Below are 20,233 nucleotides of genomic sequence, written 5' to 3'. Positions count from 1 at the left end.
AGATACCAAACTCGCTTATTAGCGAGTGAAGTTTTATTAGATGCTGGAAATAGATATCCAATGGGGCTCAACCTGTACAATTTCCTTTGCTTACTTTAAGTGCTGGTGTAAACTAATCTTATTACTGCATGGAAGCTTTAGTTGATTTAAAGACTTCTGATTAGTCAAAATCTTACCATACTGAAAACATACAAATTCAGCTACAGTGCTCTTGAACTTTCAGTTTGGATTCAAAAGTGTTAATAAACACTGAACAAGCACAACCTGCAAACCATTCTCGAGCTACAAATTAACATTTAACTTGCACTCTAGTAACACAATCAGCAAACAGGGGTCTGTACAACAATAGAGAAGTTGGTAAAGAGTTTCAGGTCTTATAAAGGATCTTTCACCTTAAACATTAATCATTACTTTTTCCACATGGGTTGCCTGACTTGTTGAATGTTTTTACTAAGGACTTGGGCGACACGGTAGCGCAGCGGTAGAGTTGCTGCCTTACAATGCCAGGGACATGGGTTCAATCAAGACTATGGGTGCTTGTCTATTCGTAGTTTGTGGCCAGCGTGGGTTTTCTGCCGGATCTCCGGGTTACTCCCACATGCCAAAGACATCCAGCTTTGTAGGTTAATTGTAAATTGTCCCTCATGTGTATAGGATAGTGTTAATGTACGGGGATCGCTGGTCGCAGCGAACTTGGTGGCCGAAGGGCCTGTTTCCGCGCTGTATCTCTAAACTAAAACTAAACTCAAGACTTGAGTCATATCATTTAGATGGATGAAAACTCCACAACCCAAGATGGAACATAAACACGCTGCTACAATTGGAGGAACATAAAATGTTACCAAAATTGCAAAGGTGAAAATTGCAAATTGCAAAATTTATGAACAAAGGTTATATACACATACTGCTCTCAATTGGGACTTTTTTTTCAAATCTTGGTCACTAGTGATCTTCTGGCTTTGCAACAACCACCAGAAAACTGCATGTTTACATCCTAACACTGACACTAACATCTGGAGTGCATACATTCAGTTAAACAGGAACTCAGAAGCTGCAGGGACTCCCTGCTTCTGAACAGGGAGCAATGATTTTCAATCTTGGCTGTGGTATCTAAGTAAAACAATGACATTGCAAAGGCTTTAGATGCAGGCATACTATTGTGACTGCTTAATATCCCAAAATCTTAGGTTGATACAAAATACTAAAATTATTTTTAATGCCATATAAAGCTATAATTCCTACTTCGCAAGCTCTCTGGACCAAGCGGACAATTTAATGTATGTGGTTAAAGATTTCTGCAGAGAAAGATGTCAATCTATTTTGAATTTTAAACTAATTTAAGTGATATTTTAGCATCTGCTTTAATCGTTGTGTATACTCCATTAAATATTCCAGCCTCTAAGATGTTTGATGTGGCCAAATAAGTTATTTTTATTTCCTTCCCTCCATAGATGCTGCTGCACCCGCTGAGTTTCTCCAGCATTTTTGTGTACCTTCGATTTGCCAGCATCTGCAGTTCCTTCTTAAACAAGTTATTTTTGCTTACTGTTTGACTTGAGAAAGTTCTTCACGCTTGATAAGGGGTTGTCCAATGTGCAAAGATTGTGTGTTTATTGCAATATCTCGCAGGTAGCTGTGAGTGCCATTATATTCAAACATTCTCCCCGTAACTGTGTGGGTTTTCTCCGGAGGCTCAGGTTTCCTCCCACATTCCAAAGACGTACAGGTTTGTAAGTTAATTGGCTCCAGTAAAAAATTATAAATTACCCCCAGTGTGTAGGATAGTGGCAGGAGTACAAAAGGAGGGCAAAATTCCTGAAATATGTGCAGGAGAGTTTTCCCAATCAGGGAATTTCTAATAAGGGAAAGAACTGGAAAGGATCTTGGGAATGAAAAATAGTATGTAACAGTGCAAGGAGTATAGGGTTGATATGGTGGTGAGAATGGCCTACAAAGGAGATCTTGCGGAAATAAAGGGTATGGCTCAGGAATTGTCATAGGGAGTGGTGTTATCAGTAAGTTAAGCATAATTTACAAAAATTGCTGAGGTACAATTAGGTGCAATAATGCATTACTGAAAGAGTTTTGCTTTATTGGTGAACAAAAAATAAATTGAACAAATGAGGCCATGAAAAAAAGAAAATGGTTCACACACAGGGTAGATAAATTCATACAGAAGGATAAGGATGGCATAAGTATGACTAAAAGATAGATGATAAAATGAGACAAGTAAAGAAACAAAGAACAGGTTTTTGACAATATGACTAATAATAGCTAAAACCCAAGTTTAAAGTAAATAGGACAGGGGAGATCTTAACATAGGAGTTGGAGCAACAAAGACGACAGATAATGACAGATAAGCAACCAACCTAACAATTTATAAACATAAATAGAAAATGATTGCTGAAGAGTCAAGGCACATTTATTGTCATTTGCACAAGTATGGCTAGGTAGAGCTGCAATGAAAATCTTGCTTGCAGCAGCATCGCAGGAACATAGACTCAGACAACACCTAAAACATAAATTACACATAATTTATACACAGGGTGGGGTGCACATCAAACGAGCTGCCAGAGGAAGTGCTAGAGGCGGATATAATTACGACTTTTAAAAGAGACTTGGACAGGTACATGGTTAGGAAAGCTTTAGAGCATGAACAGAAGGGTTGTCAAATGAACAAAGCTTGCGTGACATTGTAATATCTCCCAGGTAGTAGAGAGTGCCATTACATTCAAACATTCTCCTCGTGACTGTGTGGGTTTTCCCCGGGAGCTCTGGTTTCCTCTCACATTCCAAAGATGTACAGGGCCAGGAACAGAGAAGTGGGACATTTGATTGGGCAACTTGATCAGCATGGACAGAGTAGGCCAAAGATCCTGTACAACTCTGACTCTATAATTGGCATTTGGATTTGACAATGCAAATCCATTTGGCTACCCTGGTTGCATTCTTTTCAGGAAATAGTAGAGAGGATTTATAAAGTTTATTTGGTTAATGTGGATTTGGGCTATCTGAAGTGTCACATGAAGTGTTACATTTACCAGCAAAATTATAGCCAAAGGATAAAAAGGACTGATAGGATCAATACAGGATTGGTAAAGCCACAGAATAGAGGTGATTTATTGATTTTGAAATTGAATGATATGGTATTCACCAGGGTCATATTAGGATCATTCCCCTTTATGATATACATTCATAACTTGGAAACAATACAAAGCCAGGGACAATTGTGAATGAAAGAACAGGATAGCAACAGATGTCAGGAGAACAGGGACAGAGTACTGAAACAGCAGGCATTTGACTGATAATATTTGCTCCGGAGAAGTGAAGTCACATTTTGGTGGAAGGAAAATAGGCAATAAAAATAAAATGCTTCAAGTTTAACAGGGATCCAGGAAAAGAGAACACGGGCCATATGCACAAATCTTCAAATGTGGCACGACATGTTTTCACAAGAAATAAAACTGACATCTGAAAGAAATTGTGAACAATTCGAGAAACAGAATTATTTGTCCTATTTAGGTGGTGGTTTACTTATGCAAGGATGAAATTAATTATCTTATAAGACTGGAGGATACACTTCTTTCAAAAATGCTTCTTATGCGTTTACTAAAAATTAAGATGCCTTCTAACTCATGGAAAATGCAATTTAATAATTTGGGCCTCATGAGGAACAAGCACTTTATTTGTTGTCCTCCTAATGCTGCTTTCTAAATTTGACAGAGTTCACCATTTAAATACATTTTTCTGACAAAACCATTTGCTGGGTTACTATGCAGGTGGTGCCATTACATAATTAATTAATCATCCAATTATTTGACAATGAACCTTAAATGCGGCACTGAATGTATAAAGAAACCAAGGGGCTGGCAAGAGACTTTCCCCTTGCAATTCTCATAGTTAAATCATAAATATATTTCTCAAAGCTCATGGATAGATTAATATATTTTTTAGAGGTGACAACCCCAAATAAATATTTCCTTAATAGATCACAACCTTTGATATCTGTAAAATTGAATCTCATCCACTGAATGTACCATAGATTTCACCAATAACTAGTACTTGTACAACACCTTTGACGGTAAAATATGCATGCACGTTGGGAGACACACCAAAGGGTGCTACCAAACAAAAATTACAGTGAGCTTCAGAGACATTAGGTCAATCGCCAAAGAGAATGTACAAAAGACAGATTTTCAGGAATACCTTTAATTAAGGAAGAGATTTATAAATTAGAGGTTCAATTAAATTATTTGAGAGTAAGGGCCAAGGTAGCTGATAGAGGAACAAAGATTACCATTGTTTAGTATTGCATAGCTCCTCACACTGCTGCAATTTAAATTATGTAAAAGAACGAAAACATTATTCTCCCCCCAATACAAGGATGCAAGATCATTGACAAGGCCCATGTGTGAATACTTGAAGCACTGGTGCCACCAATACACATTAATAAACTTGCTTTTCAGGGTACAGCCCACTATTAAAAAATATATCGGTGACGCCAAACGCTGGACACTGAGTTAGATAATGAAACAATAACAAGTGCACTAGAGTGCACAAAATAGGTAAAATTCAACAAAAAAAAGAGAAAATGCATGAACTGGTGCAATGTTTGAAGGTTGAACAATAGAAGATTCAGAGGTGCAAAGAATTAGACATCATAATTAAAGAAATTCCCTTGCCATCACTGAAGGTTGAATAAACAAATTGGAGAATTCAATATTTATATCGTTATTGGGTTGTAGGCGACCCAAGTGGAATACGAGCTGCTGCTCTTCTGGTGTGTGTGTGGCCTCATTCTGACAATGGCGGCAGCCCAAGATAGAAAGTCGGCAGGAGAATGGGACGGGGAGTTAGAATAGACAGAAACATAGAAAAATATGAGCAAGAGTAAGCCATTCGGCCCTTCAAGCCAGCACCGCCAGTCAATATGATCAAGGCTAATCATCTAAAATCAATACCCCATTCTTGCTATTTCCCCCATAGCCCTTGATTCCTTTAGCCCAAAGAGCTGAATCTAACTCTCTCTTGAAAACATCCAGTGAATTGGCCTCCACTGCCTTCTGTGGCAGAGAATTCCACAGATTCACAACTCTCTGGTGAAAAAAAAAAGGCCTCATCTCAGTATAAATGGCCTACCCCTTATTCCTAAACTGTGGCCCCTGGTTCTGGAATCCCCCCCAAATCAATAGCAATAATGTCCATCCTCCAATTAGGAGACCAAATTGCACACAATACTCCAGATGCAGTCTCACCAGGGCTCTGTACACGTGCAGTAGGACCTCCTTGCTCCTAAACTCAAATCCTCTCGCAATTAAGGCCAACATGCCATTAGCTCTCTTCACTGCCTGCTGTACCTGCATGCTTACTTTCCGTGACTGATGTACCAGCACACCCAGGTATTGTTGCACATTCCTTTTTCCTAATCTGACACCATTCAGATAATAATCTGCCTTCCTGTTCTTGCCACCAAAGTGGATAACCTTATATTTATCCACATTATACTGCAGCTGCCATATATCTGCCCACTCACCCAAGTCACCCTGCAGCCTCATAGCATCCTCCTCGCAGCTCACACTGCCACCCAGCTTTGTGACATCTGCAAACTTGGAGATGTCACATTTAATTCCCTCGTCTAAATCATTAATATATAATGTAAATAACTGAGGTCCCAGCACCGAGCCTTGCGGCACTGCATTAGTCACTGCCTGCCATTCTGTAAAGGACCCGTTAATTCCTACTCTTTGCTTCATGTCTGCCAACCAGATCTCTATCCATGTCAATACCCTACCCCCAATACTATGTGCTCTAATTTTGCACACTAATCTCTTGTGTGGGACCTTGTCAAAGGCTTTTTGAAAAAACAGATACACCACATCCACTGGCTCTCCCTTATCCATTCTTCTTGTTACATCCTCAAAAAATTCCAGAAGATCCGTCAAGCATGATTTCCCCTTCATAAAACCATGCTGACTTTGACTGATTCTGTCACTGCTCTCCAAATGTGCTGCTATTACATCTTTAATTACTCAAGCATCTTCCCCACTACCAATGTAAGGCTAACTGGTCTGTAATTCCCCGTTTTCTCTCTCCCTCCTTTCTTAAAAAGTGGGCTACCTTCCAGTCCACAGGAACTGATCCAGATTCGAGAGAACATTGGAAAATGATCACCAATGCATCCACGATTTCTAGGGCTACCTCTTTGAGTACTCTGGGATGCAGACCATCCGGCCCTGGGAATTTAGCTGCCTTATGTCCCAGCAGTTTAACACCATTTCTTGACTTCCCTTCAGTTCTTCCCTCCCACTAGATCATCGGTCCCCTAGTATTTCCGGGAGATTGTTTGTGTCTTCTTTAGTGAAGACAGAACCAAAGTACTCACTAACTCTTCTGCCATTTCTTTATTTCCCATTATAAATTCACCTGTCTCTGATTGTAAGGTACCTAGCAACTGGAGCTCCAGCAAGCTTTAGCGGACATAGTGCAATGTTTGATGTAATGGTTTCCTACAATACCCTTTGTCATGCTGCTGTGATGGAAGCTACGCCAAGAGTACCAAATGAAATCGAAGAGGTTGGAAGAGGAAAAAAATGGAGAAACCTGAACAACTGGATTTGTTCTCTCCAGAGGAATGAAGGTTAAGGAGACAGCCAATAAATAGTCTGACACAATAAAAGGGTGGAATGGATTTGAAACTTGAGATGTAGACACAAGGAACTGCAGATGTTGGTTTACAAAACCGATACAAAGTGCTGGGGTAACTCAGCGGGTCAGGCAGCATCTCTGGAAAACATGGGAGGTGACATTTCGGGTCAGGGCCTTCTTCAGACGGTTTGTCGTGGGGGGGAAAGGGGGGAGAAATCTGGAAGAGAGGAGGAGGGCAGGACTAAACTTGGTAAGTGATAGGTAGATGCAAGTGAGGTAGGATTTTGATTGGCAGTTGATTGGACAAGAGCCAAAAATGAAAAGAGAAAACGTGCGAGATAAGGATAGAGGAGGCGTGAATTGTGAAGCCAGAGGAAGGAATTTGGGTGGAAGGGAATGGATGCTAAGGGTTAAGGGAGAAATGGGTATCTGTCTATCCATGTAGTACACAGAGAAGAGGGGTGGTTTCTAGGTTCATTACCTAAAATGGAGAATTCAATATTCATTAGCTAAATAATCTACAAACGACCCTCCTTCCCTTTATCCTCCTCACTTCCCTATGCCCCACCTGGATGTGCACCTATTTCTCCATTTCCCCTCCCCCATCCCTTTCCACCTTCCTCAGGCTTCACAATTCATGTCCCTTCTATCTTATCTCTTTATATTACCCTTCAGAGGATACAAGCTGTTGTTAATAACGGTCCATTAGTTTGAAAATAGAGCAGGAAAGAATAGCAATCCCCATCCTAATATTTTATGCATCTAGATTTAAACAATGTTCCATTCATGGCATAAGGTTATTAAAAGGCAACCACTGTAGGAATGCAGTAAATATCCACGGCAAGATTGGGCCCTGTTATAGATTTGGTGTGAACACAGATTCCCACAGAAAGGACATTAACCATTTTTTATCATAATAATAATAATAATAATAATAACAAATCTTAGTGAATTCACTTTACGACAGCTCTAACTGATGACGTTTACTTTAATTATTCATTTTTCTCATCAAAATCTGAGCTTGCAGTCTGATTGATATAACCCTATATCACAGCACTATGACATGGTTTCTCCTGCCCAGGGCGACAGATAGCACAATGGGCTAAGAGTTCGGCTGGCGACCGGAAGGTAGCCGGTTCAAATCCCGCTTGGAGTGCATACTGTCGTTGTGTCCTTGGGCAAGACACTTCACCCACCTTTGCCTGTAATGGAATGTACGGCGGCAGGCGCGGGCACACCGCGACGCCCTGTGTCTCCCTTTCAAGGGAGATGCTAAAAATGCATTTCGTTGTCTCTGTACTGTACACTGACAATGACAATAAATTGAATCATTTCATCATTTCATTTTTTTTATCATTGTCCTGCATTATGAAGTAAGTCGTCATTAACACAGATCATCCTTGCTATCATACTGGTCATTGGATGGCACGCAAGAAAGGAACACAACAAATACTCCATCCCTGCACAAACTTAAATTGAGCCCAAATTGACTCAAGTGCACGGTGGCACAACATCTTCCGGTTAAGTCGTTTTGCAACTGCATAACCTTCATTCCATGAATGGGTACCAATTCTCTTAGTATATGTTCTTGAAGCGTTTCAAATCTGTACAGCATAACAACATCAATTCAGCCACCTTTTATTTTCTCCCAAATTAAAGATGGAGATTTGCCCGTCTCGTTTTATTTTAAAAATTACAACTTCATCTCTTCCAGCAGATGATGATGGCTTTTAATTAAGTCAATGAAGGAAGTATAACAAGTGTCACATTAACTTTACCTGACAAACAGATGTAGGTCAAATATTCCCCCTGACCTCCTGTTGCTAGAAATGGAATCTTTTTTTTGGTTCTTCGTTTGACTTGGACGGCCGCAAGCATTCTCTCATTGTGTGGAGCAAAAATCTCCTTGTTGATAGCAGGTTTGACACTCATCGTGGATGGGGAGAAGGGAAAGCAGCTTAGTTATTGGAATCTATAGGAAAAAGAATATAATTAAGTTCTAAATATAACTCAGTTCTAAATTAAATTCTCTGTAATTACAATAATCTAGCCAAAATCTTTAAAAAAAGTCACCTTTTGCACAAACTGGAACCATTTCAATTTGTTTTAGAAAATCAAACATATTCAGTACTTGACTGTGTGGAACATTTTAACAAAAAAAACTCTTGAGGGAATCAAAATACTTCAAGTACATAGTTCAGAAATCCTGGAAAGGATAACTAATGAGCAATAGACTCCAATTTAAAACATCAGTCTGAGAACACAATGTACACAATGAACATAGCAACATAGAAAAATAGGTGGAAGAGTAGGACATTCGCCATTCAATATGATCATGACTGATCATCTAAAATCACTACCCGATTCCTGCTTTTCCCCCATATCCCTTGATTCCTTTAGCTCCAAGAGCTAAATCTCCCTCTTGAAAACATCCCAGTGAATTGCCTTCCACTGCCTGTGGCAGAGAATTCCATAGATTCACAACACTCTGGGTGAAAAAGATCTTCCCTCATCTCAGTCCTAAATGGCCTGCCCCTTATTCTTAAACTGTGGCCCCTGGTTCTGGAATCCCCCAAAATCGGGATTTTTTTTCCTGCATCTAGCCTGTCCAATCCTTTAAGAAATGTATATGTTTCCATAAGATTTCCTCTCATCCTTCAATTTCCTCAAATTAGGAGTCCAAAATTGCACACAATACTTCAGGTGCGGTCTCACCAGGGCCCTGAACAACTTGCTCCAAAACTCAAATCCTCACGCAATGAAGCCTGCTTAACCTGCATTGCTTACTTTCAGTGACTGATTACAAGCACACCCAGGTCTTGTTGCACCTCCTCTTTACTAATCTGACACCATTTAGATAATAATATGCCTTCCTGTTTTTGCCACCAAAGTGGATAACCTCACATTTATCCACATTATACTGCATCTGCCATGCATCTGCCCACTCGCCCAACCTATCCAAGTCACCCTGCAGCCTCATGGCATTCTCCTCGCATCTCACACTGCCACCCAGCTTTGTGTCATCCGCAAACTTGGAGATGTCACATTTCAGGGCTCGAAATTAGTGGTTGCCCGGGTGCAAATGATCACCCAAAGTGCCGCCGGGCAACCTAAACGCCGAGTCATTTTGCCCAGCTTGGCACTGCAGACACTGGTTCATACTGAAGATAGACACAAAAAACTGGAGTAACTCAGCGGGTCAGGCAGCATCTCTGGAGAAAAGGAATGTGACGTTTTGTGTCGGTGGCGGCTGTCGTGCGGGGCATAGATACTAGGTGCGGGGTGATAGAAGGTCGGAGCGAAAGATGGTCCCCGCACATAGGCAGCAACAGAGCCTCCACCTCCTCCCGCACCCCGCCCACCCTGATAGCGAGCTTTCGACCTCGGCTATGGCATTAAGCTGTGGGACGGGTTGTGCGGTGCAGAGGGGCCAATGGCCGACAGTGGAATCATGCGACTGCCCCTTAAATCAACGATGAGGAAGAAAGCGCGGAGGGAATCGGGTCCCAAGAGCAGCTGGGCAACGCTCGCAATGATAAATGTCCACTTGTACAGGCGGGAGTCGAAAGTGATGGTAAAGGTCCGCATATCGCACGTTCGGATGTCGCTCCCGTTAACGGCCAAGAGAACGGGGCCCTTTTTACCAGCACGAGTGTCATGGCCGGTCGGGGGAAGGATGCTGACGATCGCACCTGAGTCCGGAACGCCAGCCGGAATGGCGGTCGCGGATGTAGAGGCAGTTGTTTGGGCCGATCGCGATCGCCTCTACAGACGATCGGCCGAGGCATTTCCCCCGAAACGTGCATGGACGGCAGCAGCGTCGAGCCTCCGCCAACGCCAGGAGTAACACCAATGGTGCCTACCGTGAGTCTCGGGACTGTGGTTCTTCGGTGGGAGACGAGGGTGTGCCTTCCTCATGGAACTGCCGAGGCGAAAGGCGCGCTGGTGCCGGCACACGGTTGATGACGCAGATATCCTGGTATCTAGTCGGCCAGAGTTTATTGGCCCGCTCCGCGAGCTGCAGGGGATCAGTGAAGTCCGCGCCGGCGAGCTTTAGGCGAACATCGTCAGGCATCTCCTCGAGAAATGCCTGTTCGAACAACATGCACGGGTGTTGGCCTTCCATGAGTGCGAGCATCTTGGCCATGCGAACGGACAGCCAGCGATCTCCCAAACCGTCCGTGTGAAGGATGCAGGCGGCACGGTCCCGGCGGCCGAGTCCAAAGGTATGTAATTCGAGGGCCTTGAGGCCATCATATTTAGCGGTTATGGGAGGATCCCGAAGATAGGGCAGTAGACGGGAGGCGGACTCCAGCGACAGGGCTCCCACCACATGGAAGTACTTTGTTTCGTCCGCCATGATGTGGTGCAGATGAAACTGCAACCGCACCTGAGGCTGATCCGGCCAAAACCCGGGCTGTTTCAGGCTGGCGGCATTTTGATGGCAGTCAGAGCGGCGGCAGAAAGGTAATTGTCCTGCATGATGTCGTCCAATCTTCGGTTGGACGCGTCGGGGTCACCAATTTGGCGGATGAGAAGAGTTGATTTTCCAAACGAGTTTTATTAACAAAACGGCGTGCGATAATGTGCTCGGACGAAGTGCGTAGTTACTAGTCGGAATTATGGTCAATGAAGCATTCACATATTATATTTCTGCTTCAAATAAAGTCGCAAACTAAACAAGACATGATATATACCACAATGACATGCAGCAAAATTATAATACAGTATCTCAACTCTTTTTACACGCTGCAATTAATGCAATTTCTATTATCTCTTTGCACTTCCAAACAAAAATTTGGTTGGATTATTCAGCGTATGATCAACCTTGGTGAGATCAAGTGCAGGCTTGGCGATCGCTTCGCACAACACCTCCACTCAGTTCGCAATAACCAACCTGATCTCCTGGTGGCTCTGCACTTCAACTCCCCCTCCCATTCCGAATCTGACCTTTCCGTCCTGGGCCTCCTCCATGGCCAGAGTGAGGCCCACTGCAAATTGGAGGAACAGCACCTCATATTTTGCTTGGGTAGTTTACACCCCAGCGGTATGAACATTGGCTTTTCCAATTTCAGGCAGTCCTTGCTTTCTCCCTCCTTCCCCTCCCATTCCCAGCTCTCCCACAGCCTACCGTCTCCGCCTCTTCCTTTCTTTTTCCCACCCCCCCACCCCTCCCGACATCAGTCTGAAGAAGGGTCTCGACCCGAAACGTCGCCTATTCCTTCGCTCCATTGATGCTGCCTCACCCGCTGATTTTCTCCAGCTTTGTCTACCAACGGGATCCCACCATTCTACTGAAACTGTTGACCAATTATATCCAAAATCCAAATCCCAGAGAGCCAGTTGCCAAACCATCAGTATTTCCAAACAATTTAATAGCAAACGTTTTACTGCGATTGACATATCTCAAATACATCGTCCTGCCTATCCATTCTCATTCTTTACTTCTCCACATTTGTCCACTTATCCTGTAACAATTTCTTGTCCTGAAGATGGCTTTTGATCTGGACCACCCATGTGTAGTGACTAGCTTGTAATTTACATGGGGGAAGCCCTAAGTACCCTTCCAATAGTTAGGCTGGCTATGTTTCATGTCAAACTATGATTTAACAAGATCTTAAAACTGCCACGGAACGCATCAGAATAGGAAACAGCAAAACCATGACAAGAGACAAAAATCGGAGACTAAATGGGGAAATCGCTGGTGTGTCTACAAAGGAATTAGTGCTCTGCTTTCAATTTCTATTTATCTAAGGACTCTTATGTGAACTCAGTAGTGGAGAATAAGGACCAGCTGGATTGATGGTCATAGCTATTTCTGTATCTGCAATATATTTCTTTTTTTTTTTAATCTGTCCTTGGTTAGACAAAATGACAAAAATAACAAAACGGTCACCTGCTCAGAAAAGAAGGTTGCTACCAAATATCCAGCCATATTTCCATGGAGCCTCAGCGAAACCCAATGCAAAAACATTGATGGAGGTCCAGAGGCCATATTGTCCACATGATCAAATCTTCCATTCTGTAGCTTCATGCTTGTAAAATTAATTAAACTTTACTCTATGGTTACCACAAAAATTAACACTAACCAAAACCTTTACCATTTTAATGAACGTTTTCAAAATCACAACTGTTAAAACAGTGGTTAGTAAATAAATTGTTAAGGGGCCTGTAAATCATTTCTAAGCAGGACCTTTCACTTTGATGGCAATAGAGAAGCTGTCTGGACAGGAGATTACCCAAAGATATTTACTGCTTCAAGGCAACTACTGGACCAAGGCCCAAAGCTGTTTTTCAGCATTCTTATAGACAATAGACATTCTAGAGGCTCTGCTGTACAGCGGACGAAACAGCACGCTGCACTGATTTACATTCCTGCACATTCACATAATCACCCTCTGAACAAAGGCATCGTCACAAAACTGATTGCTTAATTAATACATCTTTCCAGTTTGAAATACTCAGAGTCGACGTCAGAAAGGTTGTGCTGTAAGAGCTAATCATCTTCAAAACATTGTGCGGTCAGTTGCAAAATCCTGTCGTTTTCTCAAATCATCCAAGCACTGACAACTTACAGCATCTTGTGTATCAAACTGTCAGTGCTAACATCCTGGTTACAAGCAAAACATTTGATTTTTTGCAAAACACATTATTGTAAAGTGTACATCCAGGCATTCAGAAGCCGTGGCTTAGGCAAGCTAATTCAAATACACTGAATTAACTCCGAGAACACAGATGCAATTATTAAGAAAGCACATCACGCCTCTACTTCCTGAGAAGATTACGGAGAGTCGGTTTGTCAAGGAGGACTCTCTCTAACTTCTACAGGTGCACAGTAGAGAGCATGCTGACCGGTTGCATCGTGGCTTGGTTTGGCAACTTGAGCGCCCTGGAGAGGAAAAGACTACAAAAAGTAGTAAACACTGCCTAGTCCATCATCGGCTCGGACCTTCCTTCCATCGAGGGGATCTATCGCATTCAACCAGATTGGCAATCTCCCGCCTGTCCTCTGATTCATTATCATTCTTTGTTCATCCAAACAACGATGGTGGCCTTGGTTAGTTTAACGATTAGATTAGATTTAGATTAGATTAGATTCAATTTATTTGTCATTTGGACCCCTTGAGGTCCAAACGAAATGACGTTTCTGCAGCCATACATTACAAACAAATAGACGCAAGACACAACATAATTTACATAAACATCCATCACATTGCTGTGATAGAAGGCCAAAAAACGTATCTCTCCACTACACTCCCCCCCACCGATGTCAGAGTCAAAGTCAAAGCCCCCGGCTGGCGATGGCGATTGTCCTGCTCCATTAAAGCCACGCCGGGTGATGCAAGGTCGCACACCAGGTTCTTGATGTTAGAGCCCCCGGCGTGCGCTCGCACAGTCCCGCGGCCATTCCAAGCCGCGCGGGGCGGTGCTGTAAGGCCCCGCTCCAGGAGCTCTTCAACCCCGCAACTCGGGCGGGAGAAGTCACCGTTGCGGGAGCCCTGAAAAGCGGTCTCCCTCCAGTGACCCGCGGGCTCCCGGTGCCGCCGTCCGCCAGACCCGCAGTTGCAGCCTCCGAATCTCCGGAGGTCGGGCCGCAGCAGCGCTCCACCACCGCTCCACCCGCTCTGGACTCGGCCAGCTCCGCGACGGTGAGGTGAGTCGTCGGCACCAGAGCCCCCGGTCTTCTCCTGTTGGAGGCCGCTCCTCGTTGCAGCCCCAACGACAACGGAGACCCGACAAAGAAAAGGTCGGGTCTCCCGTGCAGGGAGATGTTTAACGATGCTGTTGAAACTATGTTTAGCTACGCAGTCATGGATATAGAGTGAGTAGAGGGGATCAGGGTACACTGCCTTTGTGCCCTTTTGTTCTGATTGAGGTTTGCCAATTGGATAGTTGAGGATGCAATTGCATAGGGATGAGCAGAGACCCAGTTCTGATTTTACTTCGGAGTCACGTGAGTGACTTTGTGAAGAAGCCCGCCCCAGGACGCATTGCGGCATTACGTTTCAGCAATGCAAAGCGGCAGCCGGGAGTCAGGGCTCCCGAAGAAACGAGAAAAAATCTAAGTTTAGGTAAGTACTTACCTTTACTGTTACAGCCCCTTTGCGTCTGCTTGTTTTCCCGCAGGGCGTGCAAGCGGCCCCCTTGGACTCTGGTAGGAGTTTCCCGTTCGAGGGAGGGGAGGAAAGACGCTACCAGGGAGAGAGAGCGCCGGCGGACCATGGATGGGACCTGTGCCGGTGCCGGTAAAACTCTCCACAGGGGCGACATTTGACAGCGCAGGAAGACGGCGCTAGCACTGTGTTGGGGGTTCCCCTTAGTCCTCGCTCGCTCTCCACGCACTGTCCAGGTGAGGCAGGCAGGCGGGCGGGCGGGAGGAGGCTTCCGACATTTGCGGAGCCGTTAGGGGAACCCACTGTGCAGTGCTGGCGTGGAGTGCGCTGCAGCCCGAGTGCAGGTGAGCAGCAGCCCGAGTACAGAGAGAGAGAGAGAGCGAGGACCACTAATCAGCGGCCCACTCCCGACACTGCTCCAAGCCCGTCAGCATCAGCTGCGGGCTGAGGGGGGAAATATGCTGCACCTGCCCGCTCAAGAGAGAGTCAGGGCAGCAACAGGCGGTAGGACCGCTTAGCGGGCGGTCCGCAAATCCGACATCGGGACCGAGCCAGCCCGCTAGCACCTGAGCAGCGGGCTGGATGTGTGGAAAACCCGGCGGTGGAGCGACATCGGACTGGGACGTCTCTCCAGGAGGGGGAGAGACAGCCGCCTGAGCTGCAGGAGCGGCTCTTGGGCATAGGAAAGGTGAGTTTGCAGTTGTGTTTTATTACAGATTTCAGGAACACAACGCAAAAAACTTGCAAAGAGAAACTGCCCCGCTCCAACTCTACCAGCGGGGCAGCAACCGGCGGCAGCGTCGCTCACAGAGCGTTTTCGCTATCCCTGAGACCGAGCCAAGCCAGTCTCGCCATAGCCTACACGGCGGACTGGGAAAGCGGACAGGAAGCCAAACGGCCGGTCGTCTCCGATTCGTCGGAGCAGGACATGTCTCTACCTAAGCAGAGAGAGACAGCCGCCTGAGCTGCACTTAGCAGCTCCTGGAGGAGAAGGTCCACCGGGAACAGCAGCGCTCCCGGCGAGACAGGACAGGCACCTCCTCCATAGTGTCGTTCAGGCACTGCCCTTTGCTACCCTCATACCACGGGTTGGAGCAGGAGGCTAGCATTGGTGACCAGGGCAGGGCTGGTCTGCAAATGGGGCAGGCGGACAAAATCGAAAGTATGCATGAGGTGCAGGATCAGGAACAGCTGTTGGGTGTCGTGGACCGCTTCGTAGCAACCCCACGGGCTGGAGCACCGCCGGAGCCAAAACAATGGCAGCCAGCAAGAATATACAGCAATAATCTCTGAAGGGAAATACAACACCTGCCCTCAATCTCAAAGATGCAGGCTTGAGCAAAGCCCAGCAGCGGAGGCAGACTCACTGCTATTTGGGAGAGATCTGAACAAAAAGCTGAAGGAGATCGAAGAGGTATCAAAAACCTTTGGCATCATGAGGGCAGGCCAAGGGACGAGCAAACCACGACTTTCAATAACCTAACAGCAGCACCTCACGGCATCTACCAGTCTATGTCTAGAATATGGGACTGGTGAAAGCTTGGGGCCGCACTATCCCCAAAGATCTTTTAGATCAGGGCCCGCCGCGGACCCCCTGGAAAATGCGCCCCCCCCCCAACGTCGCCAGCACATCCTCAGAACAAAAGCACTCAGAAAACAGAAAACACAAAACCGCCAATAACCATGGAGGTAGGTGGGTTTGGTTCCTACCAGCATATAGAGCGCTTTCTTGGACTATCTTGGCTTTCATATTAATTCAGTCCACGTAACTAGAAGGATGCCAAGAGACAACATAGTTGAATTGGCACAAACAAGCACAAAGTAATGGTCAATCTACCAACTACTCGACAAATAACAGAGTAATTGGGAAAAAATGGTACCATTTTCTGTCTACATCATTCAGATGTTAGTATCAAAAACAACATATAGGTTGTCATTGAGCATCTCATGAAGTTACCCACTGAAGTAATATTAGAAAGACAGTGGTGGGGTTACCATTTATACTGGGCATTAATTATCTAAAAAATGTTCGGGTGAATTTATGAGTTTAAAGCACTTGCATGTATGGGTATAAATAGACTACACTATGGAGGTGGCCTATATTAACCATATGGCAGCATAAAGTCGGTATCATATGAGAAGTTGGTCAAACCAATTTGGCAATGGTATATCCATAGATGTCTTTGACTATCAACAACTTACCTGGGTGGTAAGAATAATACAGTGACAGACACCAGGTCACATAATATTAAGGACTACATCAATTAGATGTTTTCATATAAAGTTAACAAAACTATTAAGCTATATGATGTAACAGATATTAATGCATTTCATTGTCGCTGTACTGTACACTGACAATGACAATTAAAATGGAATGTGAAACTGATATCGATTATTTGCATTAACGCTATATCACCAGGTGTTCGGGGATGTCCTATGTATGTCGCGGGGGGAAACCAGACCCTGGGCCAGTGGAATCCTCATTAAAAAATTTTCTCTGGGACAGATAGTTCCAGCAGAAAGATCGTCAGCTATATATATTAACTTTTCTGACCTATAGGTCATGTTGTCATTCAAGAATGTATTTATAATATTGATAGACAAATGCGTTCACGCTGCATTGGTGAAATTAATTCTATGTATTTTTCCCTTCTGCCTCACCAATCGAGAACAACGCACAGTAAAAAAGGATTCAGCTTCAGGTATTTGATAGTACCTGACGGACTTACGCAGCCCTTGTTTCACTTCACGCCATGACATGGCTGTTGAAACTTGGATGGTGTTTTCCAGTACCCAGAATTATTAATATCGGAGTCGGGCACAAATCAACCTGTGCCATGAGAAATAAGCTCCTAAGCTGCAGATTCTGCGCAAGCCTCTGGGACTGGGATTGTTATACTGAATAATCAACACCATGTCAGCATCCTTTTGAACATCCACTGGACTACAACAATTGTCCAGCATCAAGAGAAGTACTGCAAGGATAAAGGGGAAAACCTACTCATCCGATACAGGTACTACGAACTGGAATTCCTGGAGAACCTTCATCATGATGAAGGATTCGGCTACAGTGCCATCAACACAGCTAGAATTACCCTGCCTGTTCTTTTTTCAAAACAGCTACAGGACAACAGGCCATGGGGTCACTGGCTGGAGGGAATTTGAAGGGTATTAAAACTCTAAACCCCTAGACTAGGTACACCTATAAATGGGATGCCAGTCGTTAAACCACACTTCAGGGGATCCCACCAGCCAGAGTCCTAAACCTGAACCTTCTATGCACTAAAAACATATGTTAAAGGCACATGGAGCAGCACAGGGGGTCCAGTCACTACTCCTACTTCAACTGGACACCATGCTCACAGCTTCAGACCAGATCTCAATCATTTGTTCAGGGAATGGTCAAACCAGACCAGGAACACCTTATCCAGTCATAAAACCGGGCTACCCGCCAGAAAAACACGGTATGTGCCAAGACCCTATTACCTTATATAGACACAACCTAATTATGCGAGGGAGATGAAAAGCCTTGTGGGTTGGTCACAAAACACCTTGTGGTCGGGTAACAAGCCTTTTTTGAAATGGCTCAAGCAGGTTAAAGCTCCTGGGAATAAAACTAACATGTATAAAGTTGTCATCCCACAGGAGAAGCTTCCACGTCAACGGCAAAAGAATGGACGTGCCTGTAAACCACATCCTGGCTACAGCAGAATAGTGGGGGTAAAACGTTCAGAGAGAAATAAATTATAAACTGTTGACAAAACCTGTTTTATTTGCAGGAAGATTCCAATCTGCAAATATTCAAATTAGCCAAGGGGAGCATTTAAAATTCTTCAGTGTTATTGTAAAAATACCATTGGTTTTTTCCTATAAACAGAATCATTGGTTGATTATGATAACACGCTTCCTCCCTCAAAGGCTTCGGCAGCGAGTGATATAAAGCTGTTACAACGGTTTGAAATCACAGAGCTTTGAAATCTTCACGAAGTCACTCACGTGACTCCGAAGTAAAATAGTAAGATTAAACGAGAACTTACCAGTTTGAAGTTTGATCTGTATTTTATGAGGAGTTACGATGAGGGATTACGTGCCCTCCGCTCCCACCCTCATTACATGGATCAAACTGATAATTGATGTCTCTTTATTCTTTACTATGTTACTTCAAATACGTGTCTGTCTGTGATTCCACACCGCTGCTTTGAAGTTATGCCGCAATGCGTCCTGGGGCGGGCTTCTTCACGTAATCCCTCATCGTAACTCCTCATAAAATACAGATCAAACTTCAAACTGGTAAGTTCTCGTTTAATCTTACTATTATAGGTGTTGAATGGTGAGCTCTCATCGATAAGCAACAGCTTATGCATGTGTTCTAGATGCATGCTATGATCCACCACAGTAAATTCTCAGTTGGCCATTCCATATTAATTTGAACAAAAATTGACCCATTAGTAGAAATGTCATAGTCATAAAGTCGTACATCACGGAAACTGGCCCCCTCTTTGGCCCAACTCGTCTGGGCCACCCAAGATATCTCTAAGTTAGACACAAAATGCTGGAGTAACTCAGTGGGTGAGGCAGCATCTCTGGAGAGAAGGTATGGGCAACGTTCGGGTCGAGACCCTTCTCTAAACTAGTTCTGTTGGCTCACATTTGATCCATATCTCTCTAAATCTTTCTTATCCATTTATAGTTCCAAATGTCTTTTAAATGCTGTTATAGTATCTGCCTCAACTACTATCTCAGGCAGCTTGATTCACATATCTACCAACCTTTGTGCAGAAAAAGTTGCCCTTCAGGTTATTAACTCTTGATTAAACATACAGTGCCCTCCATAATGTTTGGGACAAAGACCCATCATTTATTTATGTGCCTCTGTACTCCACAATTTGAGATTTGTAATAGAAAAAAAAAATCACATGTGCCAGAATCATGCACTTATTGTTAGCAAGACCAAAGAACTAATCGCTGATTTCAGAAAGGGTCAGTGGTAAACCCATGAACGGGTCTTAATTGTTGGGACGATACAATACGACAGAATTTTATTCATCCCCGGAGGGAAATTGGTCTGCCAACAGTCATAACACATAAGGTACACAAAAACCTGAAATTAAAATTAAATTAAAAGTGAAAAAAAAAGAAAAAAACATGCCACTGTTGGCTGGGGCTGCCGTGTGCACAGCGCCTTCACCGCAACGAACTGACAAATAAACAAATGAACGCAGGCTTATCCTCTGGGCAGAGGATTCTAAAATGGGACGGCAATAGAGAGAGTCAACGCCTTCAAGTTCTTGGCCATACCCATCTCTGAGGATCTGTCTCAGGCCCAGCACACTGATGTAATCACAAAGAATTCTCATCAGTGTTTCTACTTCCTTGGAAAATTTATGAGATTTGACAGGTTGGCGAATTTAATAAACTTCTACAGTGGAGAGCATAGTGATTGATTGCATCATGGCCTGGTTAGTTAACAAACA

At 44.1% G+C, this 20,233-nt stretch overlaps 1 protein-coding gene across 2 annotated transcripts in view; it reads right to left on the bottom strand.

Annotated features, from left to right (window-relative positions):
* Window positions 1–20,233, bottom strand: part of stxbp6 (syntaxin binding protein 6 (amisyn)) — a 223,586-nt gene that overhangs the window by 172,173 nt on the left and 31,180 nt on the right. For both annotated transcript variants that reach the window (XM_055640682.1, XM_055640683.1), the window contains exon 2: window positions 8,424–8,617. In XM_055640682.1, coding sequence (XP_055496657.1) covers window positions 8,424–8,577 — 154 coding nt within the window. In that variant the 5' untranslated portion in view covers window positions 8,578–8,617. The remainder of the gene's footprint in view (window positions 1–8,423; window positions 8,618–20,233) is intronic.

This window comes from Leucoraja erinacea, chromosome 9 (genome assembly GCF_028641065.1).
Source record: "Leucoraja erinacea ecotype New England chromosome 9, Leri_hhj_1, whole genome shotgun sequence".
Taxonomy (NCBI): Eukaryota; Metazoa; Chordata; class Chondrichthyes; order Rajiformes; family Rajidae; genus Leucoraja; species Leucoraja erinaceus.
The sequence above is the reverse complement of the archived record's forward strand: the minus strand, read 5'-3'. Positions and strand labels throughout refer to the sequence as shown.